Below are 15,011 nucleotides of genomic sequence, written 5' to 3'. Positions count from 1 at the left end.
TCTCATATTTTCTAAACCTGTTGGCCGATTTAAGTGATTTTTTTAACATGTTATAGCCTAATTCTTTAACAATACCATTGTAATAATATTGTTGCTAAACAGGTAAATTTTCATTATATACTGGGTGTACCAATCAAACTGTGTTTTTTTCTTAAAGTTCGCATCACCTTGTGGAATATTCTAGAATATATAAAATACTGAAATTAAAACCCAACTATAGCCTCAGGTTTTTTAACATTCTGTTTCTTGATTCATTCGTTTATGTTGGATAATGAAAAAGTTAGGTAGTTTAATAACTAGAATGTTCTTCATCAATACACGGTGTTTCTAAATAAGTGCGATAAATTTTAAGGGGTAATTCTGCATGAAAAAATAATGACAGTTGGCATAATAAACGTATGTCCGCAAATGTTTCGTTTCCGAGATACGGGATGTTGGATGTTTTCTTACAAACTGACGATTTATTTATTGCTTTAAAACCAGTTGAGATATGCAAATGAAATTTGGTAGGTTTTAAGAGATAGTTATTGGGGATTTTTTGACATAAAATTAAGAATGGAATATTCACCATTGGCGTACATACGGGTTATATGATCGGTCATATTACCCGTATGCACGCCAATGGTGAATATTAAATTCTTAATTTTATGTCAAAAAATTCGTAATAACTATCTCTTAAAACCTACCAAATTTCATTTGCATATCTCAACTGGTTTTAAAGCAATAAATAAATCGTTAGTTTGTAAGAAAAAATTTAACATCCCGTATCTCGCAAACAAAGCATTTGCGGAAAACGTTTATCAAGCCAACTGTCGTTTATTTTTTCATGCAGAATTACCCCTTAAAATTTGTCGCACTTATTTAGAAACACCGCGTATTGATGAAGAACATGTCTAGTTGTTAAAGTACCTAACTTTTTTATTATCTAACATAAACGAATGAATCAAGAAACAAAATGTTAAGAAAACCTGAGGCTATAGTGGGGTTTTAATTTCAGTATTTTATACATGCTACAATATTCCACAGGGTGATGCGAACTTTGAGAAAACACAGTTTGATTGGTACACCCGGTATACAGTGGCGGCTCGTCAGAAGAGGCAAGGGAGGCTCAGCCTCCCCATAAATATTTTACACACTCTACACTGTTTTGTTTATTATGAATCGCGAAAACAATAAGCACTCTCACTATTATACAACGTGTAAATTCCATATTATCACTAATTATCCATACGTACGGAGCATTAGCATTAGAACGCATGATCGCGTCTCAGTTTTATTAAATATTATTGTAGCCAGGACCCTGGGTTATCCCGAGATGCATGGACGGAGCCGAGAAGCCCAGCAGTCTCCGTTGCTAATGCTCCGTGCAGCGCAGCGGACGTTTAAGGAGACCCGGTCTCCTAACAGTGGCATCTACGGCGCCATCACATGCTGCCCGGAGATATACCAAGGGAGGCAGAGTAGCTTCTCGGCTCCGTTGCGTGGTTGCGTGCGTCTCGGGACAACGAATTTTAGGGCCCTGACTAAAAATAATGAAAAATCTAAAAGTGCGAATTTTGTTATGCAATTTGGTATGTGGGGTTATAATAATATTTGGAACAACTTGCTCAAATAACTTTTTCCGATATCTCTAACTCAAAGCAAAATATCGGTAATTTATCGTGTTTTTGAATTCGCAGTAGGCCGCGTTTAGAATTAAAAAAATTCAGTTGAGTATCTTAAAAAATTTGAAGCTTCATTATGTATGGACTGCAAAACTTCAAATCTGTATTTATTTTGATATGTATAGGTATCTATTTACAAATAGATGGAATTGTTAACAAATAAACGACACAAACTTTGGTATTAAACTTTTACAATTAGACTAACTATTTTTAAAACGATATGATATCATGAAATTATGAATTATGATGATATTATGAAATGTAAATAAAAAATGGTCAAAAAATGGAGCCTTAAATTACGTTTTTGATATTTTAGATTTTAGATATTTTACAGTTAGGTATAGCCTCCCCTATTGTAAAAATCACGAGCCGCCACTGCCGGTATACAATGAAAATTTACCTGTTTAGCAACAACATTATTACGGTAGTATTGTTAAAGAATCAGGCTATAACATGTTCAAGAAATCACTTAAATCGGTCAACAGGTTTAGGAAATACGAGTCATCAAAAATGACCAAATTTTTAAGTGGGCCGATTTCTATGCACGTAAGTTTATACTTATACATCATAAACATAATATAATATTCCTATAAAACAATAATTAATATTCCTATAAAATATTCATAATTATAACTGTATGGTTATGGCATAGTCATGGTTAAAGAACCTGAGGAAATGGTTTTCCACAACAACAACTAATCTATTTAAAGCATCAGTTAATAAAATAATTATAGCCAGAATGATCGCCAATATTCGAAACGAATAGGCACTAAAAGAAGAAGAAGAATATCTGTATATTTGGCAGAACCTTTAACAAATGTATAGCAGAACACAAAAGGGCTTTCAATAATAGAAGAGCAGATTTTATGTACGTACTTCACCTTCTTCTTCCGGTAGCACTACAACCCGGAGTAGGTATTGGCTGACTGCACAACTCGCTTCCATCTCGAACAGTCGTCCATGATAGTTAGTCCATGATGATTAGTCCAGGTAGTAGAATTGTAAATATTTTATCTTAATTTTTAAGATTCCTGTATATATTTTTTCTTTAATTATTATTACACACACGAAGCGAGCGTCCGTCGACGCCCACAGTGACAGATGTGTGGACAGATGGGTGGAACCAATCAACGGGTGGCGGTTAGAAGATTGTGTTTATTTTCAATCATCCTTAAGACATAAAAATAACAAGTAGAGCCCTTTGAACAAATTTTAATAGGTTAGTTCTCACGAAAGCCAATTAAACCATCAGAAGAGGGAGATTAGCAGTAAGAAAATTTTATTTAGCGTGGGGATTCGATAGGCAGTCGATTTTAACATCAGAACCACGACAGACGTGTTATTTGGGATAATCGAAAAAGACGCTTTAAGACGGGTATTGGTATTATGACAAGCCGGTTATAATATTGATTAGACGCAATTATCTCCAAATACATTTCTTTTTGTAAGAACAAAAACACGTAAATCGCAATTACACAAACACTTTTACATTTCGTCAATTTAATAGTATCTATAATTTTAGTTGCCTATTTTAATAATTAAAACTTTTAAATCACACACACAAAAATCACCACAAAATCACACGGACTTTTATTACGATTGCCTTTAACGAATCCTACACATATATTGTCCTAAGTGCCTTCTCCCTGTGGGGGCTTCCTCCCAGATCAACTTGGCAAGGTAGTTATTAGGGAGTCTATGGACGTGGCCAGCCATCTTAGATGCTGAGATTTAAATTCTTCGACTAATTTGCTCGCCCTATACATCTGCTTGACCTCTGCATTTCTTCTCATTCAGTATTGGTTGATATTAGGGTCATGATAAGGTCCAAATATTCTTTTTTTTTTTTTTTTTTTATTATTATAACGCATCGACCACGCAGGGTCATTAGCGCATTTAGGTTAATGTAACTATAATTTATATAAACAATGTGTATACATAAGTTAATAAAGATATGTGTGTTACAATATGGTTTTTAAATCTTTTGAAGTAATTGACAGTCTTTAAGGTACGAACATATTTTTTTTGTATGTGTATTTTCTTCTAGGGCATCTTTTAGGGAGTCGGGTATGTTATACTTCCGTCGTTCACTGTTATATTTGGGACACTGTATTAAAAAATGTTTTACCGTTAGTTCACTGTTGCACACTTCACACACTGGTTTATTTTTGTGTTGTAGTAAATAGTCATGAGTAAGTCTTGTATGGTCGATTCGGAGACGGGTAAGTATCACTTGTTCTCTTCTGTCTTTTATTTTTGGTTTCCAAAGATGTGGGTGTTTGTTGACTTCGTATAACCTTGATGGGGTGTTGTTCCAAGTTTGTTGCCAATTTTGAATTATTTTTTGTTTTAAGAGTGGTTTTAAATCGTTTTGTACCAATTTGTTACTTTCTTCGGACACAGGGTTAGTTGAGGCACTTTTAGCTAATTTATCTACTACTTCATTACCTTCAATTCCGACATGAGAAGGCACCCATAAAAAGTGAACTTGGATGTTCTTATTTGAAATGTTTTTAAGCTCTTTTTTAATCAGAAGTAGTAGGGGATTGTCACAATATAATTGAGTTAGTGAGGATAATGAACTTAGAGAATCTGTGATTATTATGCACTTTTCTCTGTTTTTGTTTTGTATTAACGATAGTGCTTTTAGGATTGCGAATAATTCAGCCGAAAAAATGGTGGTAGTTGACGGCAACTTGAAACTTACTGCGAAGTCTTCGGTATAAATTGCCGCTCCAACTCTGTCTTCATTTTTTGACGCATCGGTGTACACGTTGTAGGTATTGCTATATCTATTTAATAGTGTATGAAATTTTTGTTTTATGACGATTGATGATATCTCTGATTTTCTTAGGTTTGTTAGACTGATATCGATAGTAGGAAGAGGTATTGTCCATGGTGCAGGAATCTGGATTGAAGAGGTATCGTAAGTTTTTGGAAATTGGAAGTTTAATTTGGATAAGTATAATTGTATACGGAAGTAAAAAGGATGATCAATTTGATGTGATTGTTGAAATTTATTTGTAAATCGATCAGCGAAAACGTTATGTAGTACTGGATTATTACGGTTTGATGACACTGCAGCTGCGTAAGATAGGCTCAGATATTGTCTTCTAAAACGAAGAGGAAATTCTCCAGTTTCCCAATAGAGGCTTTGAATAGGACTTGTATAGTGAGCGCCTAAAGAAATACGTAGACAAGTATTTTGGATAGTATCTAGTGATTTTAAATGGGTTTTTTTGGAAGAATTATAGACAATGGATCCATAATCAAGTTTTGATCTAATTATGGATTTGTAAATAAGTATTAAACTTGAATAATCAGCACCCCAGTTTCTGTAGGTAAGTGATCGTAGTAAATTTATACCTGGTAGACATGATTTTTTTAGCTGTTGGATGTGTGTCTTCCAAGTTAACTTTTTATCAAAAGTCATACCCAAAAATCTGATTTCTTCTACATATTTCTTCTACAAAAATCTGATTACCAAATATTCTTCTGGGGATTTTCCTCTCAAAACATCTAAGTTTTCTTTCAAGTACCTACTTCACCTTCTAGATCAGGGGTTCCCAACCGGTGGTACGGGGGAAGATTTCAGGTGGTACGCGTCGCGTGGGGGCGTGTGTGAAACAAGCGATTGCGCTGGGCCCGGGCCTCCGTCTGCGTTTCTTAAATACCGGGAATAATTTCTTCATGTTTTCAAATACAGGGGAAGAATGTCTGTATTTCCTACGGTGGCATCATTTTTTGAAGAAAACGAAATACATATATCCAATATCAGATGTGGTTGCTGATATAGGTAATTTTTCACTTGGAATCTCTTCAAGAAAGTTTTATTAAATATTTCTCTGAAGATTATTCCAAATTTAACTGGATCAGAAATCCTTTTGCAGGATTTCACCAAATGACTTGGAATTGCAGGAAACATTTACCGATATAACAGAAGATAGTTAGTTCTGTGAAAGGCAGTTTTAAAGAGAAATCTTTAATTGACTTCTGGATCGGGTGTAAACTGGAGTATCTAATGCTCTTCCGGCAAGTTATGTATGCTGTTTTTGATGCCACTTGTCTCTAGTTACTTGTGTGAGACTGGTTTTTCTGAACTATTGTATACAAAAATAAATATACAAATTGAGAGAAACAGACTAAGAAGTGTTCAAGAGGAATAAAATTAAGTACAATTACTCATGCAATTGACACTTTAATCACAGGCAAACTGCAACAAGCTTCGCATTCTCGATATACAATAACTAATGCTGACTTTTATTGATTTGTATTTTTTTTGGCTGATAGTTTGTACGAATTGGATAATATTGCACTATTATATTTTTGGTAGGGGAGCAAACTATGCTCAATGTGCAGTCACTCGAGCGTTATGGAGACCTATTGGGTTGTGAAGAGTAGGTCCTAAAACCAAAAAAAAAGTTAAGTAAAGTTTTCCATTTTAGTGGGGACTTTCCATTTTTAATTTAATTCTCCATTTCCAGCAAACGTTTTTTTTTTTAGATTATAGCGCCATCTATCCATAATTCCAAAAAATGTATCGAATAAAAGTTACTTATTTTTACATAAGGGATTCAAATCTGCAATAAAAAATGGGGCTCCCATTTAAGATTTTAAAGTAACCCCCACCCCACCTCCGTGAGGGGTCGTGTTTGGTGCCATTCGATAGCTTTTTTAAAAATATTTAATAAGTGTATTTTTCAGTTTTTCAATCTGATGTTCATTTCGCGAAATATCGCGGGATTCGTATTTAAAATATTAAATTTACCCACCACCCCTCTCCGTGGGAAGTTGTGTTTGGTATCATTCGATAAATTTTTGAAAAATATTGAGTACGTATTTTTTAGTTTTTCGATATGTCATTTATTTCACGAAATCTTCGCTTTTTTCTTGTGAAACTTTGGATTCACCCATTTCCTTATGCCCCGCTCAAATCGTCAGATTTTTGAAATATACACTCTTTTGCATGTACTTAACTTACCTTATCTTAATCTGACGATTTCGAGTTTTTTTAAGGATATATTTTTTTTCGGCCCCCCCTTAACGAACTCCCCTGCATTAAGAGCCAATATATGGTAGAGGTACATTTTCAGGGAACAAGGTTTCTCCCCATGTAATAATCTGACGCGCTCGAGTAACTGCAAAAATCCCCGCTTGGGCTCCCCTACCATTTTGTGTATCTAGCTATGATTAATAAACAGTAATGTGCATAATTGTTATATTTTTCCTTTACTGTCAAAATTTTATTAATAAACGTATATCTGTATATTTTTAAATAAAAAATAAAAAAACATTTGACAAATAATTATATTTATTGTTGTCTTGATAAAGGCTTGGAAAAGTGAATGAATAATTAAATATAAAGTTATATTAGTTATTTAATTAAAATAAGACAAACTAATGTACATATTTTTGATAGAAAAAAAAAGGAATGGGGGGGGGGGGTTTCTTCCATTCCATGCCTCCCCCCATCGGTGTTTGGTGGTACGCCAAAATCTTCAAAATATTTTAGGTGGTACGCAGTTGCTAAAATGTTGAGAACCCCTGTTCTAGATCATAATCATTCTTTTAATGAACAATTTCAAATTCTTCATATTCAAAATAAAATACTTAAGCTATCTTTATTAGATTCTATGGAAATTAATAAATTAAAAAATACAGATATAATAATTCTGAATGACCAACTTGAGACAAACAGCTCCCCACTGCTCAACCTATTCAGCTAGACAGTGTTTCCCAACCTTTTTTGTGTCATGCCCCACCTTAGTCATTCTAAAATCTTATTGCCTCCTATGTAACATACATATTTTTTAATATTAAAAAATTGAATATGTTAGGTTTTATCAAGAAATCACTACGAAATTTGTAAAGAAAGAGAGTAAGTCAATTTTTTAAAACATATACCTAATGAGAAATTCGAATTCAAATTGCAGTATTAATTTTCCAGATTTCTCTAATTAATTTATTTTAATTTAGTTGAGATTTGCTGCCCAGATATTTTATATTAGGTTCCAATTCCCTTAACTTCAGTCTCAAGTCTCCACGTTGTGTTATATCGAGCAGATTTCTTTTCTTTACCAGTAAATCATTTACTGCACTAAATCTACATTTAGCTAAATATGAAGATGGAAACGGTAGCAATAGCTTTCTTGCACATTTGGTTGAATTTGGGTATTTGACTCCTATTTCCTCAGAAAGCCATGCCATCGCTCCTTTTATTTTAAAAAAAATTTGTCACTGACTCATTATTTCGAAATTCTCTGACTTCTTCTTGATACTGCATATCGATGGTGAAAGTTCCCAACCTCCTATGTCAATTTTTGGATAATTTGTTTTGTTACCCTAAAATTAAAGAGAAATATGTATTTTTACTGTTTACAAGCTCATATGTTGTTGTTTCATATATGGCCATCTATAAGCTAATTAATGAAATTAATTATTTATATGGGAAATAAGCCACAATTAAAATGAAAAAAATAATTTTATTAACGTTTCGACGCCCAAATCGGGTACCGTTGTCAAAATACAAAATATTACTAAAATAAACAAAAGTGTTGTTGCTAAGCAAAAAAATTCTTCTAATAATTTATTTAATCTCACTCATTTATATTGGCAATTCAGACATATATTATACATTTTAAAGTAGAAGACTTTAAAATGATATTGCCAATATTTATGAGTTGCGTTCCTGGGACGACTTACTGAAAGATAGTTCATTCGATTACATGAAATCAACCCCAACTCAAGAATATCCGTCATAAAAAATTATAGCATGTGATATATCTTTAAAAAGACAACCAAATGCAACGACAGTAAAATTCTCGCGTTAGAGACTTCATAGTAAATCACAAGGGAAAACCAGGAAAAACCCTGTGATACTATCCCGACATCGTAAGTATTTGGTCTTACATTAATTTACTCTCAAAAAATAATACCAAATTCTGACTTGTAACATGTTTAAATTATAAATAATATTAATAATACTAGATATATAAGTAATACTAAAATATAAAATATGTACTAGCTCGATATAATTGACTTACTAATCTTGGTACAGGGTGCGCCAAACCTCTGGTCTTCTTTGATTACGGCTAAACTATGAGATATACAAAAAAATGTTTATAACAAAACTAATGTGTATCAAAGAGGTCTATAATTTAAAATTATTTTCAATTACACAGGGTGAGTTAGAATGACGGTATGAACCAAAGTTGTATTTTTTTAAATGGAACACCCTGTATATTAAATCATTTTTGAATATAATATTTAAAAATATGAAAAATTTGTATAAGGTCTTATAGGCCTAAAGTTAATAATTTTCGAAATATTTACATTTTTATTGAGAAAAATGGTAATATTTATAGGGTTGTGGATTATGTTTCCAAGGAAATAAAAATTTAGGTGATAGGTCAAAGTTTTTAAAATATAGTGTTATTTTTAAATAATTTAATATTTTTTAGTTTTAGCCATAAAATATACAGTGTGATCACTATTTGCAAATGCAAAATTTTCTCATTTTTTTTAAATGGGACACCCTGTATATTAGTTTTGCGTTTGGTAGTAAATATTACAACCTTTCTTTTGGTATAAGGTTGTATGTACCTAGCATGTTTCGTTTTGTAGATATTTTAAAAAAACTATAGATTTTACGTTTTTGCGGATTTTTTATTTAAAAATTTTTTTGCAAAAAAAATAATTATGATCTGGTTTTAGAAACATACACTAAAATATAAAATATGAAAATAAAAACGTAATTAAAGATTAAAATAAATCGTATGCTAGTACAAATCAATTGAATTTAATAACTTTAAATTATTTTACAAAAAATATTTTACCATATTAATGAATACATAAATTAGTTACTAAATTAAATAAAAAACCAAATTTTAAATCAATCGTAGTAATTCTTCTACCGCAGCAACTTTCCTATACCAAATTAATTGTTAGTTATATTGTATTTACGAGTAAGATCAGTTAATAACTTTTTAATTTACCTACATCTTGAGAACGTATAAAGTATGCTTTGAAACAAATGAACGTTATGGAAGTATATTAAGAAGTAAATAGTATCTATGTACCTACTCGTGTCACAAAATCTGGTAATAATTTCTAATGGTTTCGCCCAAAACAAATGTCATATCCAAAAATGTTTCGGTTAAAAAATTAAAATTTAAAATATAAAAAATTGTTAGAAAAATTTCAACTACAAAATTATTACCAGTTTTTGTGACACCAGTAAATACTATTTATATTAATAAATAATTTGGATGATACATTTAACATTCATTTGTTTCAAAGCATACTTTATAATAATTTTTATATTCTCAAGATGTATGTAAGTAAATTTAAAAGGTAAATTAAAAGTTTAACTAAATACAATTTAACTAACCATTAATTTGGTACAGGAAAGTTGCTGTAGTAGAAAAATTACTACGGTTGATTTAAAATTTGGTTGTTTATTTAATTTAGTTACTAATTTATGCATTCATTAATATGGTAAAATATTTTTTGTAAAATAATTTAAAGTTATTAAATTCAATTGAATTGTACTAGCATACGATTTATTTTAATCTTTAATTACGTTTTTATCTTCATATTTTATATTTTAGTGTATGTTTCTAAAACCAGATTATAATTATTTTTTTTGCAAAAAAATTTTTAAATAAAAAATCCGCAAACACGTAAAATCTATAGTTTTTTTTAAATATCTACAAAACGAAACATGCTAGGTACATACAACCTTATACCAAAAGAAAGGTTGTAATATTTACTACCAAACGCAAAACTAATATACAGGGTGTCCCATTTAAAAAAAATGAGAAAATTTTGTATTTGCAAATAGTGATCACACTGTATATTTTATGGCTAAAAGTAAAAAATATTAAATTATTTTAAAATAACACTATATTTTAAAAACTTTGACCTATCACCTAAATTTTTATTTCCTTGGAAACATAATCCACAACCCTATAAATATTACCATTTTTCTCAATAAAAATGTAAATATTTCGAAAATTATTAACTTTAGGCCTATAAGACCTTATACAAATTTTTCATATTTTTAAATAATATATTCAAAAATGATTTAATATACAGGGTGTTCCATTTAAAAAAATACAACTTTGGTTCATACCGTCGTTCTGACTCACCCTGTATAATTGAAAATAATTTTAAATTATAGACCTCTTTGATACACATTAGTTTTGTTATAAACATTTTTTTGTATATCTCATAGTTTAGCCGTAATCAAAGAAGACCAGAGGTTTGGCGCACCCTGTATTTTCTTTCTATTGACTTCCTCTTTCAGTATGGGTAACCATATCCTACTGCATTCTACCGAGGAATTTGCGACACAATTGGTTTCATTTAGCATAATTAGAGCCGCTTCTTTGATTTTTCCCTTTTTACTATCTGATTCTTTCAGGACTATACTTGAATCTCTCCACTGAACTCTATGTTCATTATCCCATGCGTGTTGACATATTTGAGATCTCTCAAATTCTCTATTTTTAATATAAGATTGATGTTCACTTATTCTAACGTCTGGTCTTGATGTCTCACCTAAATAAAATTGTTCGCATTCACAAGGTATTTTATAAATGCAATTCTTTGTTCTTTCTTGATCATTGTTAGGTTTAGTTTTAGATAGAATAGATCTCAATATGTTTGTTGTTTTGAATGTTGTTGAAATGTTGAATTTATTTCCTATTGTTTTAAGTTTCTCGGATAGTCAAAACAACAAACACATTGAGATCTATTCTATCTAAAACTAAACCTAACAATGATCAAGAAAGAACAAAGAATTGCATTTATAAAATACCTTGTGAATGCGAACAATTTTATTTAGGTGAGACATCAAGACCATTAGACGTTAGAATAAGTGAACATCAATCTTATATTAAAAATAGAGAATTTGAGAGATCTCAAATATGTCAACACGCATGGGATAATGAACATAGAGTTCAGTGGAAAGATTCAAGTATAGTCCTGAAAGAATCAGATAGTAAAAAGAGAAGAATCAAAGAAGCGGCTCTAATTATGCTAAATGAAACCAATTGTGTCGCAAATTCCTCGGTAGAATGCAGTAGGATATGGTTACCCATACTGAAAGAGGAAGTCAATAGAAAGAAAATACCAAGATTAGTAAGTCAATAATATCGAGCTAGTACATATTTTATATTTTAGTATTACTTATATATCTAGTATTATTAATATTATTTATAATTTAAACATGTTACAAGTCAGAATTTGGTATTATTTTTTGAGAGTAAATTAATGTAAGACCAAATACTTACGATGTCGGGATAGTATCACAGGGTTTTTCCTGGTTTTCCCTTGTGATTTACTATGAAGTCTCTAACGCGAGAATTTTACTGTCGTTGCATTTGGTTGTCTTTTTAAAGACAGATCACATGCTATAATTTTTTATGACGGATATTCTTGAGTTGGGGTTGATTTCATGTAATCGAATGAACTTTCTTTCAGTAAGTCGTCCCAGGAACGCAACTCATAAATATTGGCAATATCATTTTAAAGTCTTCTACCTTAAAATGTATAATATATGTCTGAATTGCCAATATAAATGAGTGAGATTAAATAAATTATTAGAAGAATTTTTTTGCTTAGCACCAACACTTTTGTTTATTTTAGTAATATTTTGTATTTTGACAACGGCACCCGATTTGGGCGTCGAAACGTTAATAAAATAATTTTTTTCATTTTAATTGTGGCTTATTTCCCATATAAATAATTAATCATAAAAATGCCACAAGGAAATAGCTTCAGAACAAAATTAATGAAATAATGACATAGAAGCTTGTAAACAGTAAAAATACATATTTTATTTAATTTAGGATAACAAAACAAAATAGCCACAAATTGACATAGGAGGTTGGGAACTTTCACCATTGATATTTGATATATACCCTATTCCACGAATATACGCCTGTGTTGGATTATTTCAACAACGAATATTTTATTGTGCAAAATAAGAAGAACGAAAATAAATTGCAAATTACATTGCTGTTTAATGGAATAATTATTAGAGCCATTTACTTTCATACTTCTTATGTTGCACACTGAAATATTCGTTGTCGCGATAATCCAAAATAGGCGTATCTTGGTGGAATGAACCATATCAGACAAATCCACTAACATTGGCTGCATCATCTATGTTGTAAAGTCAATTGTTTTAAATCAGAAAATCTTTCTTAATTCAGCAGATAGAATATTCAGATCATTGACAATAACAAGTAAAGCAGTATCAGTTACTTCACATTTTTGGAGCAGATGAAACTGTTAGAAGTTTTTATTGTTAATAGGTTTTTGACATAACTCAATATGGGTAATGAAACCAAATATCTTCGTTTTGCATCGACAATAGTTTTTTTTGTTATTTGAAGTCGCTTACTTAATATATTTAGTTTTTCAAAGATTTGGGCTAAATAACTCACAAATGCTCTACCAGCGATTGTAGGTAGATGATAGCATGATGATGTACTCAGCAGATACTTCATTTAAGGTTTCTTTCTTAAAAAATCACTGACAGTATCACACATTTCCATAAGTCTTTTCAAGCAGTTATAGTCAGATAGCCATTTTAGTTCAGTATGAGGTAAAAGTTTCACCTGGTCTTCATTTTGTTTTTCACAAAATAGTTTGAATAGACGCTCACAATTGAGATTTAATAGCATAAACATACTTTATTACGGAATGTAGTGCGTCACCTAGAACAGGCAAGATATTTTTATCTACTAAGTTTTTCTATGAATAACACAATGCACAAGAATCATTTCTGGATTCGTATCTTTCATCAACTTTAACAGGAATTTTTCTTGCGCATCATAATATTAGGGGCACCATCAGCAGCATAAGATATAAGTTATCAATACTGCCTCTCAAAGTTAATTCACCCATTTGCACTGAGAAATTTCTTGTTTTCAGCTTTTCAACAAGTTGTTTTTCAATATCTTTATCCATTCCATCTATTATTCTTGTAACAGAATTGTTACTGAGCGGCATAGCTTTTACATCTTTGTCATCTTTTTCAGGAACCGTTGTAAGAAATGCTGATATTGGCAGTTTTATTAAATTATCTCCTATAGTTTGATTTTTTCCTGTTTTAGCGATGAATGAAGAAATTTGATAACTAGCCTTAAGCACACGATTATTATATTAGTTGAAGTATGAGCAGTAAATAGAGACTCTAATGTTCTTCACGGAAATCTAACATTGTATTTAAATGGCCCGAGCAAAAGGGTTAAACTCGCATCGAGTCCATATTCGAATTGCCTCCTGTGGGGTGTAGGCCCCACGTTGGGAAACACTGCTAGAGACTTTAAAGTGCGGACACATAACACATAGCCAAATTCATCACTTGAAAAAGGTAGTCTGCCGAAGTATCAGCTGTAGTTATATTAACTTAATAAATTTTGTAGAAGCATTGAAAACAAAAGTTTTCAGTGTTTTATTGTTAGATCAGATGAATTTCCCTCAAGTAACAGTCTAGTCCATCAAATGTTTACTTAATTATTTGCCAAAAGTAATGTTTGTGTCAATAACCTATACTGATAACATTCATTGTATCAGCTTAATCTAAATATTAGACAAACGACCAAGTCTTCGAATAAAATTATAAACTATTGTTTATTTGATTCTACTAATCTTCTGCTAAGACCAAAGTGCAATTATCAGTCTTAGCAGTAAAATAAAGAGGTCAACACTGTGGAACTTTCCACATTAAAGCCTCTTAAACCAGATTATTGTAAGTAGTAATTTTTTACGGATAACATACATACAAATATTTATAATACAGTGTTGATACAATAATTCAAAGTTTGATATTGGAGATAAATAATTAAATGTTTACAATATAAAATTATAGTATTAGTTTAGTGTAAATAATAGTATGTTTCTTTTACAACTAACTACTGATAATATCAAATTATATATTCCAAACTGTGGTTGTTTAAGTAATTATATCTTTAACCACAATAAATTTACTGTCACTTTTTCATAACAAGAACCTCAAGTAGAAAATAAAATCAATGTTATTGATATCCAAAGAATTCTATATAAAAATGATCATAAAAGTAAAACAGTATTAACAGAGGTTCTCAGGTTTTACTAATTTTTAAATATGTCAACAAAACTGGACAAAACTCACCCAGGTCTCTTTCTTTGCATCTGGGTCCACGAAAATTAAATGAGTGGCGGTAACATATAAAGTCCCATGAGAGGGTGTTTTGGAGTATCTGTCTAGCATACGAACATTTTCAATCTACAAAAATAATTATAAAAGAAATGTAATTAGGACCTGCCGAAATTTCTGAACATAAAATTATCATT

The 15,011-nt window shown here is 31.0% G+C and overlaps 1 protein-coding gene across 1 annotated transcript in view; it reads right to left on the bottom strand.

The window, feature by feature from the left end:
* Positions 1-15,011, bottom strand: part of LOC114349040 (myotubularin-related protein 6) — an 81,900-nt gene that overhangs the window by 66,396 nt on the left and 493 nt on the right. The window contains exon 2 of the mRNA XM_028299471.2: positions 14,830-14,943. Coding sequence (XP_028155272.1) covers positions 14,830-14,943 — 114 coding nt within the window. The remainder of the gene's footprint in view (positions 1-14,829; positions 14,944-15,011) is intronic.

This window comes from Diabrotica virgifera, chromosome 3 (assembly GCF_917563875.1).
Source record: "Diabrotica virgifera virgifera chromosome 3, PGI_DIABVI_V3a".
NCBI lineage: Eukaryota > Metazoa > Arthropoda > Insecta > Coleoptera > Chrysomelidae > Diabrotica > Diabrotica virgifera.
This window is presented reverse-complemented; position numbering and strand designations above follow the sequence as displayed.